This window comes from Diospyros lotus, chromosome 12 (assembly GCF_014633365.1).
Source record: "Diospyros lotus cultivar Yz01 chromosome 12, ASM1463336v1, whole genome shotgun sequence".
Classification (NCBI taxonomy): domain Eukaryota; kingdom Viridiplantae; phylum Streptophyta; class Magnoliopsida; order Ericales; family Ebenaceae; genus Diospyros; species Diospyros lotus.
In genome coordinates, this window is record NC_068349.1 from 8,024,304 (window position 1) to 8,037,859 (window position 13,556).

The window sequence follows — 13,556 nt, forward strand, 5'->3', positions numbered from 1 at the left end:
TATTACAAGAAACAAAATGAATTATGATCAATCTCAGATTTCAATTAGGATTTATACAATAACAGGTGAATCAAGGTTTTATAGTATGAAGTATGAACAGACCCGTATTATAAGTTTGGCAGAATTGGGCAATTTGGAAAGATGCCATAACCATTCTGCAACTGTGCCAATCCCTCGCCAATTTATGGCAGTTTATAAGTCTCCTAGCAAAAGAAGCAAAAATGTTTCAAACAACAAAACATAAATACTATTGCCTTCATGAAATTTCTGGGTTCCATTGGACAGAAAGTACAGTATAATAGGGATTCAAATCATTGTGCTGAAGGAATTCATACCATTATCGCGGATCCATCACAGAAATGGTCATATCATTTACTGAACGATCTTTTGGCCTACTTTCAGATGCATTCTCCGCCGTTCGAAGCACATTTCTTCCGGTGAAAAATACTGGCTGTTTGGGAGCTGGCAGAGCCATAGTTTCATTACCGAGCATAGAGATAACCTCCGGTGTTGTAGGCCGATCACTTGCATTTTCTTGCACACACAAAAGACCCACATGAATGGTTCTTAGCAACTGGCTTGTGACGCACGAATCTCCCAGTGCTGGATCCTTCAACTCCAATGCAGTCCCTCCTTTCCACAGCTCCCATGCCTAAGACAGTACCATTTTCAATAGCAATGGCAATTGACTAACAAATACTGCAGACCGAACCTGCCCAGACCCAAATGAGAATGGGCTGGAATAGATATAACCGGGTTAAAGTGGGTTATGGGAGGACTCTTTTGACCAGAATAGATTAGGATTAGGGTTTAGGCCAGTTGAACTTGCCTTTGGTTATAAAATAAAATATCTAAAGTGTTCTTTTATATATAACAATAAGAATATAAAATAACTCATAAACGTATGTTTGCATTTCCTTCATTTCAAGAAAATTATTTGTAATTTTATCCGAGAGTCACTAGTTCCAAATTTAACATATTTTATGTTTATAAGGATATGAGTTCAAATTGGTCCCGTAATCTCGCATAGCACTGTACATAAAAGCTATCCAGTTTCTATTTATAGCAATTTCTACTATTTATAGCAATTTCTACTAATCCACCACCTCCCTACTAATCCACAACTGTAAATTAAACTCATAATTGTAAATTAAATGCAACAATTGCTCTCAATCTCTGTTACCCCGACCCAATTACTCCCAATTATCTCTCTGGTTCCCGACATTTCCCTCTCTTTCAAATTTTTCTTATCCTCAAGAAAATCAAGAGAGTTGAGCCACCTGAGGAAATTGAGATAGGAGATCTGACAAATATTCCCAAGTGTTGTTATATGGGTGTAAATGGGACCATTGAACGAGAACTTGAAGATTGCAATATCCAAATTTTGAGCTTAGGCCAATAGAATAATTGCTTGGCCTTATGATAGGAAAATCGAATTCTAGAATGGCCACCTATAGGAGAATCGTGTAAAGATTGCAATATCTGAATTTTGAGTCATCATCTCCAACCACCATTCTTCCTTGAAATCACAATAAGTCATTGTTCAAGGTATAACCAGGCTTGTTGTTCGGGCTAACAGATAGTTGGGTTAAAATCTCTTGTGTCCAAGTTGAGGCTTCATAACTAGCAATCACCTTTTGCAATCGGACTAGTACCATGGAAGTGATGGCAACATAATTCCCTTCCTCAATTCTCCTAGATAATGCATCAGCTGCCCTATTTTCTTTCCCTTGATGGTATTGAATAATATAATAAAGCCCTAGCAATTTAGACATCCCATTTCACTGCAACTGTGTATGTAGCTTTTGCTATAACAGAAACTTCAAACTTTCATGGTTTATTCTTATTATGAACAGGCTGCCTTCTAAGTAATGTTTCCATTTTTTCACTGCCACCAACACTGCTATTAATTCTTTGTCATAAACATTGAGGCCTCGATGTTTTGGACCAAAAGCTTGACTAATGAAAGCCAAAGGCCTACCATTCTGCATCAAGATTGCCCCTACCCCCTTGTCACTAGTTGTTTCCAAAATGAAAGTTTTTGTGAAGTCTGGAAAGGCTAAAATAGGTGCATGTGTCATAATCTTTTCAACTCAAGGAATGCTGCTTTTACTTGAGGGTTCCATTGGAATCCTTTTATTTTTAGTAACTCGGTTAGAGGTTTACTTACCATAGCTTCAACCTTCTTTGGATCAGTACCGGCACCCTTCCTCGAAATAATATGTCCCAAGTATTCCATTGTCAACTCCCAATGGGTTTGACAGTAATTCTTGATCAATAGAAGGACTGAGAAGGAAAGAGAGAGAGCTTGGAAGAGAGAAAGCAAAATTAGGGAGGAAGAAAGAACAAGGAGAGAGGAATTCAGGATTATCTTAGAATTTGCATAATACTTCGTGGAAGGAGGTCAATGCTATATATATATATATATATAGCTTATCCTAACCTCCCTCATGTGCAAACAACCGCTTACAAATGTTAGGGAATGTACCAGTTGCTAATGCAGCAACAAACTTGGTACAACCCTATTCAACCTACTTACAGTATATACCACTTCTACCCTCTACTATATTTAATTACAGTTATCTCCCCCCTTACATGTTAGTACATGACAATTATTCCCCCATCAAACTTTTCTTGTCCTCAAGAAATGGTGAGAAAGCTTGCCACTCTAGGAAACTGCTTCAAGAGATCTATAACGTACTCCCAGGTATTGTTATCTAAGTGAAGGTCAGACCATTAAACGAGTACTTGGTTGATTGGAGCCCATAGTTTGTAAATAACCCTTCTATCCATGATAGCTGCAGGTTCTCTTATTATGTCTCCAGCATTGGAAAATACAGGTAGTGTTAAGCTCACCGGTTGTGCCCCTATTAATTTCTTGACAAGTGAAACATGAAACACTGGATGGATGTTTGAGCCTCCAGGTAGTTGCAGTCTATAAACCACATTTTCCACTTTGGCAGTTATGGGAAATGGCCCATAGAACTTCTAATGTAACTTGGAGTTAGGCTTTTGGAGTAGGGCCTTTAAGTGTCCCGGTTATAATTTCAAATATACCTTCTCCCCTACCTAAAACTCCCTTTCACTTTTCTTCCTATCTGCAAACTGCTTCATTCTATTCTTGGAGTTAGCTAACTCTGTTTTGAGTATTTGAAAGGCCTATTGTCTTTTCTGGAGGTAAGCATCTAGGGCTGTCACAGTGGTAGAGTCTCCCAAGACTGGCAGCAAAGGAGGTTTGTAGCCATAGAGAGCCTCAAAAGGAGATCTTTTTATAGAGCTGTGGTGGTTGGAATTGTACCACCATTGAGCCGTGGCCAGCCACTTGTGTCAAGACTTGGGTTGTAGGAAGCAAGAGCACCTCAAATACATTTCTAAACATTGGTTAAGTTTTTCTATTTGGCCATCAGATTCAAGCTGGTAAGCAATGGACATGTTAAGCTTCACTCCCAAGAACCTCATCAACTCCTTCCACAATAGGCTAGTAAAAATTCTATCTCTAACTAACACTATAGTTTTAAGTATTCCATGTAATTTCACTATTTGATCCATAAATACCTTAGCTATTTCTTGGGCTGTGTAGGGATGAGTTAATCTAATGAAATGGTCATATTTAGTGAACCTATCCACTGTCACCATGATGCAATCATCCCCTTCTAATTTTGGAAGCCTTTCAATGAAATCCATTGATATGTTCTCCCAAGGTCCTTCTAGAATTTCCAAGGGCTGTAGTAGCCTTGGGTATGCCATATTTTCTATCTTGCACCTCCTACCAGTATCACACCCCAACACTAATTCCATGACATTCTTCTTTAGCCCCAACTATTGGAAAAGCTGTCTAACCTTATGACAAGTGTTCACAATACCGAAATCTCCCCCAAGGGCTGAGTTATGTAAAGCTTCTATTACCTTTCTCCTGAGCTCTTCATCATCCCCTATGACCAACTTTACTTGGTATCTGATCAACTCATTGGTCAGTGTATACCCTGGCCTTGAGGTAGGATTTACCACCAATTGTTGCAGAAGTTCCTTAGTTTTCCCATCTACTTCATAACTTGAAACAATATTTTGGCACCAATTTGGAACTACCATGGTTATTGCAACCGAACTACCTTCTTCAAAACACCTGGACAAGGCATCTGTTGCTATGTTTTCCTTACCTTTCCTATACTGTATGGTGCAATCTAACCCTATTAACTTTGTCATTCCCTTTTGCTGTAATTGAGTGAGTAACCTTTCCTGCAGCAAAAATTTCAGACTTTTATGGTCTGTTTTAATTACAAACTTGCCTCCTTTTAAATAATGGCGCCATTTGTCCACCACTAACAACACATCCAATAACTCATTTTCATATATGCTTAATCTCACGTGTTTAGGGGCTAGTGCTTGGTTGAGAAAAGCCAGAGGTTTGTCCTCCTGAACCAACACAGCCCAATCCCACTAGCACTCCCATATGTCTCAAGTATGAAAGGCTTATTTAAATTGGGTAGCCTTAGGGTGGGTACCTTGTTAATAGCCTCATTGAGCTTGCTGAAAGCTTCCTTTACCTCCTAAACCCAAAGGAACCCATCATTCTTCAATAATTCTATTAGGGGCCGGCTAATAATGCCATAATTTCTCACAAACCAGCGGTAATAGCCAGTTAATCCAAAGAATCCCCTAAGCCCCTTGACATTTTGAGGCCTTGGCCACTTCAACATAGTTGTCACTTTGCTGGGATCAGTACTCACCCCTGCTTTAGATATAATAGGACCCAGGTACTCCACTTATTCTTGTGCAAAGGCACACTTTGATTCTCTAATATACAATTGATTGAACCTACGGACCTCAAAAGTGGTTTTTTGGTGGTTAAGATATTTAGCAAAAGAAGGGCTGTAGGCTAGTATATCATCAAAAAACACTAAGATAAATTGGGGCAAATAGGGTTCAAAAATCCGATTCATCAACATCTGGAAGGTAGCTAGGGCATTGGTAAGACCAAAGGGCATGACTAGGAACTTATAGTGCCCTTAGTGGGTTTTGAATGCTATTTTGTGGATGTCTTCAAGCTTCATTTGAATCTAGTGACAGCCTAATCTAAGGTCTAATTTGGTAAAGATAGTAGCACTCTTAAGCTCATCAAGTAGGTCTTTCACAATAGGTATTGGGAACTTATCCTTGATGGTTATGGAGTTTAGTTGATGATAGTCAACACAAAACCTCCATGTCTCATCTTTCTTTTTGACAAGTAATAGGGAAGGCAAAAGGGATGTTGCTTGGTTGGATAATGGATTGCGCAACATATCTTTGATAAGTCTTTCAATTCTAGCTTTCTGTCTTGGTGGATATCGATAGGACCTTAGGTTATTAAGCTCGGCATTGGGTTTTAGTTTAATAGGGTGGTCAAAAGGTCTTTTGGGTGGTAGGGAATTGAGATCCATTAAGAGGTCCCTATACTCAATTAAAAGCATATTAAGAGAGTCAATCTCTTATACCTTTCTTTGGCCATGAGAGTGGTTGCTCATAGTGAATGCTAATTCCCCTTCTTATTCTGCATTATCCTGTACAAGTTCCACAGATTGTATGGAGAACAATTGTGCCACCTCGATGAATTTATTTTTGAACATCCTTTGCAGCTTCTTACCCTAGATCATCTTGCATACTCCCACCTCATGATCTCCCGATAGAGTTTTCCTTCTTCCATCATTCTCAAAAGTCACCTTCATTTTGTTAAAATCAAAGCTGATTGGACTAACCCCTTTCATCCAATCAACTCCCAGCACCACATTCAACCCCCCAACTTAAGTAATCTCAAATCAGCTGAGAAATCCTTCCCATTCATCTCCCAAGAGCGTTGCATCTCCGCCATCGCTGTTGTAACCTACTGCAATTGGGACTCCATCTGCTTCATTTGCGTTCCATCGGCCATGGCGATGAAAGATTAGTATATGATTGATGCCTAAGAGCATTGCTCTGATACCAAAATGTTAGCTCCCAATGGGTCTAATAGTAATTCTTGATCAATAGAAGAACTGAGAAGGAAAGGGAGAGAGAATTCAAGAGAGAACTTGCAAGAGAGAATGTAGAATTAGGGAGGAAGAAAGAACATGGAGAGAGGAATTTAGAATTTTCTTAGAATTTGCATAATAATTCATGGAATGAGGTCAACGATATTTATAGCTGATCCTAACCTCCCCCATGTGTGGATAACCACTTACAAACGTTAGCGAATGTACTAGCTGCTGATGCAGCAACAAACTTGGTACAACCCTATTCATCATATTTATAACATATACCACTTCAACCCTCTATAATATTTAATTACAGTTATCTCCCCCCCTTACACATTAGTACATGACATCCACATGATCCTTTGCAAAGGAACACTTACTTTTTAAAAAAACAATTAATTGAATTGAAGGACTTCAAATGTAGTCCTAAGGTGATCAAGGTGTTGGTCAAAGGATTTACTATATACTAAAATATCATCAAATAATACAAGTATGAAGCTTCTCAAATAAGGGTTAAATATGTGGTTAATGAGGGCTAAGAAGATGGCATGTCCATTAGTTAGGCTAAATGGCATGACCTTGAATTCATATAAGCCTTGATGAGTTCAAAATGTTGTTTTAGGGATATCTTCTGGTTTCATCCTTATTTGGTGATAACTAGCCCTTAAATCCAGCTTGGTAAAGATTGTTTCCTCACCTAATTCATCTAAGCGATATTCTATAATGGGTATGGGAAATTTGTCTTTGATGGCGTTTTCAGTAATCAACACAAAACCTCCAAATGCCATTTTTTTTTTTCTTGACAAGTAAAATAGGAGATGCAAATGGGTTGTGGCTAGGTTGAATTATTGAGTTAGCAAGCATTTATTTAACTAATTTTTCAATTTTAGTTTTCTGGAGTGAGGGATATCTATAAGCGTGAAGGTGAATTGGTTCAACATTGGGTTTGAGGTTTATAGAATGATCAAATGGTCTTTGGGAAGGAAAGGTTTTAGGCTCTACAAATAAGTCCTCAAATTCAACCAAAAGTAAATTTAATGAGTCTGTATAGTTCTATACCTCTTTTTGGGATTGAATATCATTGTGATGGTCAACTTTTAGACTCCACAGCTTTGTGTTCTCATCCTCAGCTGGGACTTCTACTTCCACAACTTGTATTGAGAAGATTTGGGCCAATTGAGTCATCTTGATCTTGAAAAACTTCTGTAATTTCTTCCAAAAAATCAATTAGTGGCTTCCATCACTAGGCTGCCATTGAGGGTTATCTTCTTGCCCTCCTTCTCAAAGGTTACCTCTAATTTATTTAAGTCAACTACAATTGGACTGACAGTTCTCATCTATTCTACTCTCAAGACAACATCACGGCCCCACCCCCTACACCCTCTCCCCCCCTCCCCCAATTTTAATAATCTCAAGGTAGTGGTAAATTCCTGACCTTGCATTTCTTAACAAAAGTCAGCACACTTAGATTTGCTATACATCTTACTCCCATTTGCCATTGTGATTGTAATACCCCATTTTTCTAAGTGTGTTATAACTTGGACAATTCTGGGAATATAATTTTCTTTTCCTTTGCTAAACCATATCATCCATCATATCTATCCCAAAATTTTTATTTATCTATCTCAAATGAGAATCATCATAACCATCAAATGCAGAAGCTAAGAATCAAACCTCAAAATAACTTAGAATCATAACGGTATTACATGATTGTTTCTCAAACATAATTCGTATTACGTAACATTCTTTTATTTTACAAGACTATTCATCAAACGGAACATAAGTTTCCCAACCTGACTAAAACATAATCGAATCTTCATGAATAAGCAAAATACAGGGACAACTTGCCAAACCCATTGGACACAATATCTCGTGCCGTTACATCTCAAGCACTTCCTTGCCCTTGCTGCAAACCCCAACTAAAACGTTTGAATGTTTCAAGAGCATAACCCAAGTTAGATGCTGAATTATCTAAGTAATGGATTCATAATAAACATGATTTGAGCATGAATGCAAAATGCAATAATAATATCATCTCTTCACCTTCCTTTAGTGACCACAAGAAACCCTTTGCTATCACCATTTCCCAACTTCCCTTCCAAGGCCGGGACATTTATTACCATTTTTCAACATCCCTTCCAAGGCTAGAACATTCATCATATCTGTGTTGGAATAGCATTCCAACCATCATTTCACCACCTCCCTTCCGAGGTAACCTCCATTTCAAGGTTGGAATGTAATATAACATCCCTAATATACCGTCAATTTCCCGTGTCACTAAATAAATATACAATGCATGACAAATAAACTTCACCAATGAATATATGTATTTCTCATCAACATAACATGTGTACGCAATCTACATGATGCATAGGATGACAAGGCATGACAATATGATAAAACTATTTACATAAAATCGAGTTTTTGGGTCGAACCACTTACTTCAAACATATATCAGAATATCTTGATTCTCGTGTCGGGCTTAGTTTGGAACCTCAACATACCCTGGACTTAGCCTCTCAGGCTTCCTCGACATGCGTGTCCTGACCTCAAAACGAGTGCCTAGATAATTTCCTAGCCTCGACATGCTTTTCTGTCCCCAAATTAATTCCCCAAATTTTCTAAATTTTTTTAGAAACTTTTCCTATTTTTTCTCCATTTTTTTCCTTCATTTTTTTTTCTTTTTTTTTTCTTTCTTTCATTTTTCTTTTCCTTTTCTTCTCTTCTCATTCCTTTTTCTTCCTCCAGCACACGCACAGTCTACCACCTCCGCATGTGCTATTGTTTGCCCCCGACCACCTCCATATGCCATCGTGCACCTGCCGAACCACCGTCGCATGCCACCGCTGGCCTTCCGCCCACTACTGCGCTACCATGGCCGCTGTTGGCCATTGCTCTCTCTCTCCCCCCTTTCATCTGTTGATTTCATCTCCAATTTATAGCTGAATTTCCACCGCCTCACTGCCTTGGCCATCACGCACCTACATATATGTATTATATCTATATAGCAATCTTGGCCATGAAGCTTGGCCACTACGCACACTGGACACACGCACACACACATATATATATTTCTATTATATAATATGTTATGTAATATAATATCTTAAAAAATTACATTTAATTCTCAAATTTCTTCATCATCTCGCTCGAGTATTTTCTCTAATTGCAATTACACTTACCAATATTGAATTAATTCTCATTGAGATACTAAAAATTCAAAATTAATAACTCAAGACTTACTCAATAAGTACATTTTTGCCCCAATGTCCTCACAAGACCTTTGTTTCATCCCAAAACCACCTCAGGGTTGATTCTTACATAAAATCGGAGCCCCCTCAAGGTTCCATTGACTTTTCAGAAGTCCCTTACGATCATTCAATTTTTCAGACTATATTTTATCTGTATCGAAAACTGTCTCCATTTTAATTTCTTTCAGTGTCATAAATGTCGTCTCAAGATGCTCGTCAATGTCATGTCCTTCTTCTAAGTATCTGAGTTCTGGGATAGTCCCTTCAGTGGATTCAACTTATTACCCTGACTTCTAATTTTCTTAACTGTTTCATAGTCACTTAGAAAATTCTAAAAAATTTTGAAATTACTTTCTTTTATTTTGGGGTGTTACAGTGACCAACAAAGAAAAAGTATTCCTCACAGCCCAATTCTTTTGCATTATTCTCATCAATGAAGCTGTGAGTATTACCACTGTCTATCAATATCGACAATTTATTTCCTTTGGCCATGCCTTCCACCTTTATGATCTTATTAGTGGAGTACCATTTTAAGGCATGTAGTGAAATTTCCCCATCATCATTAATTAAGACACTTTTATTAACTTTATTTTACTCCACCATTTCCTTTTCTTCCTCATTTTTGCCTTCCAATTGTAATAGCTACCTCTTGCATTAGTGTCTCGGAGAATATTTTTCTCCATATTTGTAACAAAGCCCCAATTGCATCCTTTTTTCTGCACCAGTAGCCTTAGCCATATTGGGTCGGTAAGAAGTCGATGGACCTTGTGGCAACTTTTGTTAAAAATTCCCTTTAATGGTCCCAGGTTGAAATTCTTGGAAACTGATGAAGTTTGTACTCCTGCCAACCCAAGTCCTTTGTAAGGGATATTTTGCTTCTTAAAAATGGCTTCCAGTATCAATTCTTACAATTTCACTTTCTCTGTTGCTTGCTTAACTATCACAAGTTGTAGTTTTTTCATGATAGGCCTAAGTTTCTCATTAAGGTAGCTTATAAAACTCAAAATAAAATACACCTCAAAGAGAGAAGGGTTAATGATGATCATCAGTGTTTTAAGTTCTTCAAACTTAGACTAATATTCTGAAACTATTTCGACATGTTTCAACTTGTTGAATTCTTTTATTACGTCTGACATATTCATGTTGTGAGATTTATCTTTATGTAATGGCTTATCTCATTAGGATTAGCTTATGTCATCACCTATTTTGTAACACCCCACTTTCTCGGGCATGTTATAACTTAAAAAAATTTGGCCATATATTTTTTTTAAAATAACTCATCATGATATAACTTCAAAATTTCCCTACTATTTGCCTATCATTAGCTTACTTATACACTATATATGCTAAGCTAGGTATTCATCAAAAGTGGAAATAAGAATCAAACATGAATATACATCGAGACATAACAACATTACATGATCATTCCTTAAACATCAATCCATAATACAAATTGATTTGTCGATGAAACATAAGTTCATATCATGACAGAAAACATAACATGACTGATACATATTTGGATCCTCACACAGAAACCAAAATGCAGAAATAACTTTATTGCATCCATGACACCTTGAGTCGTTACATCTCATCCGTTGGTGTACCCTCGTTGCAAACCTCATCTGGAACGTTTGAATGTTCCAGGGGCAAGGCCCACATTATGTGCTGAATCATCTAAGTAAGGGGACATCATTTAATGGACGTGTATGAATGTAATGCACATATCATCATTACTCTTATGTTTGGGTCAATCGCATCCAATTGTTACCCGTTATTTTTACAGTCTCCCTGCTAAACCGAGGTGTATGGGTGCACCCTTGGCAAAGCAATGATGCTAGTCCCTAATTCCAAACCCATGCAATGTATGACCGTAAATTTCATCGTGCTCATATGCATATTTCATCATCAATATATATAAATGCAACCTACATAACATGCTCACATCAAGACATGATAACATGATAAAACCATTTACATAAAATCAAGTTGAAATAAGGTACGTGAGGTTTGAGGAATATATTTAAGAAAGAGAATATGTATTTATATGTTGGGCCTCAACATAGTAACGCCTCTGGAAGGACGGGGCGTTACAATTAGTATCAGAGCAGATTTTTTTTTTTTCGGAGAAGAAGTCCGATTAGAAGCCTTAAGTGACTCTGATATAGTTGATATTAGAGTGGAATGTTATTTGGAGACTTAGGAGAAGTCTGATTTGGAGACTTAAGATGTCTAGTACGGTTAGAGTCAATCAGTAGAAATCCCAAGTGAAAGCTTAGGGGGAAAGAGACTAGTGGTTCGTAAGACGAAATTCCTACTTAAAGATTGGGGATTGTCGGTTGAAGTCTTAAAGGTTATTGGATTTAAGTATGGTGTAGTGGAAGTGCATGTCTAGGAAAGTTCTGGTTAAGGAAAGACTTTGTCTTTAAGTGTGTCTGTTTGTGACCCACCTCTCTTTCTTGGGAACTTATTTGGTGTACTATTCACAGACAAACACTATTCCAGTATATGATTACTAGTCTCGGTGAATAGTAGAAGCAAGCTAGTACAAGTAGAATGATCTAACTATTGAAGTTAGGATCCGATGATATGATTCGAGTGTAAGGTTGACTCGGTAACCATGATTATGGATTTGAGAGATTTAGAGACTGTTGATTTGAGGTCATTAGTCATAATCCTTACAATGAAAGATAGGATAACTGTGGTTATCAAGGATGATCGAATCATGGATGATCAGTCTGATGTGTCATGGCCTAGCTAACGAGCTAGGATCAAATGATAAGGATTTTCGAGGATCATTTAGTGTCTCAAAAATAAGATATGTAGATAAGGGATTCAACGGATTGGGTCAAGCGAGAGGCTGAAGATGGCCAAGTGATGGCGTGTGAGTCGCGTCAATTAATGAAGTGGCAGTGGTGTAACCGATGTAACTCGCAGAGTCGGGGTAAGGAACCCTAGCAGCATGACGCACTACTGGTTCGGTGTTCGTAGTGACAGATCTGGATCTAGGGACCTATGAACAGAGGGCTGATAGATGGCTTGTGGTAAGGTACGAGAGATCTATCGACCAAAGTATCGTTGCGGGCTGTCTAAGAGACGATCAGATGCTGAAGATCTGGGACAACCCAGTTAGGTTTGTACCTTGTAGGGAGGTCTAAGTCCCAATGGTCTAGGATGCAAGGTGTGCCACTAGCTGAGGTTGAAAGAGGCCAGAAGCCTAGGGAATCAACCCAAAATGAAATGGGTTGAATATGGACTGAGTGTCATATTTAAAGAATTGCATCAAGGTTCACGGTCATCTTGAGAGTAGGTGACACGATGAACAGTGCGAGGCTCGAGGAGTAGAATACCTCGGTGTCTAGTGTGGCAATAAGATCATGAGATTGTCGTGTTTGCAATTGCCTTGAAGAAAGATATGGGTGGCATAAAGGAAAAGTTACCCGACGTATGAAATGGACATGGTAGATGTATGCTCGTGAGCTGTTTAGGCGTTACCTATGAGGTGATAGAATCACCAGGCCGTGGCGAGGGCCTAGAAAGAATGTTCTTGAAGAATTAGTTAGACTTAAGGTAGCGACAACGAATGATAGTTCTGGGAGGACTACAACGAGATCGTGCAGTTTTCACTCGGGACGTACCCATGTGAGGGTCAACGTATGGTGTAGGAATAAGCTTACTATTTGATATGGGTGATGATGACAGCTTGTGTGCTGGCTGACAGTAAGTGTAGTGTCTAAGAAGAACTAATTTAATGGACGGGTGCCAATAGTCAACTGGATCTGAAGAACGAAATGCGAGAGTCAGTGGATTCTTGGTAAATGAGATTTTAGGTAGTGGAGTATGGCTAGTCCAAAACCTTGATGATGAGTTGTGAGATGGTAGTCTTGACTCAAGCTAGAGTTTGGGTACCGAAAAGGAAAGAGTTGCTTGATAAGTCGTATCAACCATAAAAGGAATGATAAGGAGACCTAGTCAACATAGATCGTGACTACGGTTTAGTGTGTTAAATGGACCTGCGGAATCAGGTAAAGTCATTGGTGGTCGACCCGACAAGGAGAACTTAAAAACCATGATGAATGGTGGATTGAGAGCCATGATTGCAAAGAAAATTGAGTCATCGGAAGATGATTGGAACCAGATATCGTAATATGATTTAGGATTTTAGAAGATAAATCGATTTGAGATTCTTGAGGAATTTCTTGAAAGAATTGATTAGGGATCTAGGGATTCGTGATGAAACTTTAGAGTTTTCAGGAAGAAATCCAACGAGGATTGGAGTACCGTAGGTGACGTAGGTACCTACCTACTCTAGCTGGCAGTA

At 38.4% G+C, this 13,556-nt stretch overlaps 1 protein-coding gene across 3 annotated transcripts in view; it reads right to left on the reverse strand.

Moving 5' to 3' along the window:
• The window catches only part of LOC127814063 (G-type lectin S-receptor-like serine/threonine-protein kinase CES101), a 47,338-nt gene continuing 33,782 nt past the window's right edge, over positions 1 to 13,556 (reverse strand). The window contains exons 7-8 of one of the 3 annotated variants that reach the window (XM_052355295.1): positions 336 to 652; positions 1 to 200 (exon numbers count right to left, since the gene is read on the reverse strand). In XM_052355295.1, coding sequence (XP_052211255.1) covers positions 338 to 652 — 315 coding nt within the window. In that variant the 3' untranslated portion in view covers positions 1 to 200; positions 336 to 337. Of the gene's footprint in view, positions 204 to 335; positions 653 to 13,556 lie in introns of those variants that run through there. The other 2 variants (XM_052355294.1, XM_052355296.1) reach the window with 2 other exon arrangements.